General features: G+C 39.2%; 1 protein-coding gene across 1 annotated transcript in view; it reads right to left on the bottom strand.

The window, feature by feature from the left end:
- The window catches only part of LOC106877494 (ATP-dependent RNA helicase SUPV3L1, mitochondrial), a 22,181-nt gene that overhangs the window by 11,805 nt on the left and 8,942 nt on the right, over nucleotides 1-1,434 (bottom strand). The window contains exon 5 of the mRNA XM_052968089.1: nucleotides 156-267. Coding sequence (XP_052824049.1) covers nucleotides 156-267 — 112 coding nt within the window. The remainder of the gene's footprint in view (nucleotides 1-155; nucleotides 268-1,434) is intronic.

Genomic DNA, 1,434 nt, shown 5'->3' with positions numbered 1-1,434 from the left:
CAAACACCAACACAAATGCACCGACACACACACACACACACACACACCAACACACACACACCACCAACACACACATCACCACCACCAACAAACACCAACACACACACATCAACACACACCAACACACACACATATATACAGAATGAAATACTTACATAACATATTAATATTAGTCATTTCAATAGTAGAGGCCACATGCTCAGAAGAAGTCTCATCTTCACTAGCAAAGCGTCGTTCCTCACCAGTCACAAGATCACAAGGGGTTCCCTAATGAGAAAAAAAAAACAAAACAATAAATAGATAAACCAGAACAGATCAAATAAGAACAATAAGCGCTAAAACGCTAAACTCAATCAATTACTTGCACTCTCCAGTCTAGAAAGATTCTGTAAAAGCTATGGGCATAACCCCATCTTGCTTGGGCAAACACCAACAACATTTTAATGTTTGCTTTTCCATGCTTGCATGAGTCAGAAAGAATTTGTTGAGGCAGATACCCTTCCTGTGGCAAAAGCTCATCAGTTTCCAAGAAAGGTAATATTTCTCCAGACATTTTTAGAAATAATACGTTTCTAAATCTCTCAGAGATTTATGCAGTAGTGATACGATGAAGTAGTTGTATGCTGTCAACTTAATGTGACAGTCCCCTGAAGGGAATAATACTACTGTTGGTTAGATCAAGGAAGCTGCACCGCTTCCTGTCATGCTACTCCAGACTGGTGGAGGCGCAATGGCCCAGTCGTTAGGGCAGCGGACTCGAGGTCATAGGGTTGCGGTTTCGATTCCCAGACCAGGCGTTGTGAGTGTTTATTGAGCAAAGACACCTAAAGCTCGATGAGGCTCTGGCAGGGGATGGTGACGAACGCTGGTAGACAGCTATCATGCACAAAATGCCAGCTTCCGAACCCTGTTTTCTGATTGAGTAAAAATAATCCAACTTTAAAACCTTTGTATCATTTTCCTAAAAATTCTTCTGGAACAAGCGAATAACAACATCAGATTCATTGTGAAAAATTAAATTAAATATACCAAATTTGAAACTTTTCACATAATTCTGAAATTTCAAAATCAGTGACAGCAACAGAAAAGATTCCCTTTTAGTCTTGCAGGGGACAAGGTAACCTCACTAGTGCTGGAACCATGAGATAATATGCAATCTCTAAAATGGTTGTGAATGAGTGGAGGCAGCAAAGGATCAAGAAGACTCTTCTGTTTGGTTTAAAATTCAAGGCAGTGCCCTAGCATAGCTGCAGTCTAATAACCAAAACAAGTAAAAGAATTGAATAGATGTAGTCCAAGCATCACATTTTACTTGGTATAAAAACAAAAAAGGATGATAAAAATAACAAGAGGTGATGGTCACCGCTGGGACACTTTTGATTATATATCTGCTCAATCAGATGACAATAACAACCATTGTTGTTTAACAATTTT

This window comes from Octopus bimaculoides, chromosome 5 (genome assembly GCF_001194135.2).
Source record: "Octopus bimaculoides isolate UCB-OBI-ISO-001 chromosome 5, ASM119413v2, whole genome shotgun sequence".
Classification (NCBI taxonomy): domain Eukaryota; kingdom Metazoa; phylum Mollusca; class Cephalopoda; order Octopoda; family Octopodidae; genus Octopus; species Octopus bimaculoides.
The sequence above is the reverse complement of the archived record's forward strand: the minus strand, read 5'-3'. Positions and strand labels throughout refer to the sequence as shown.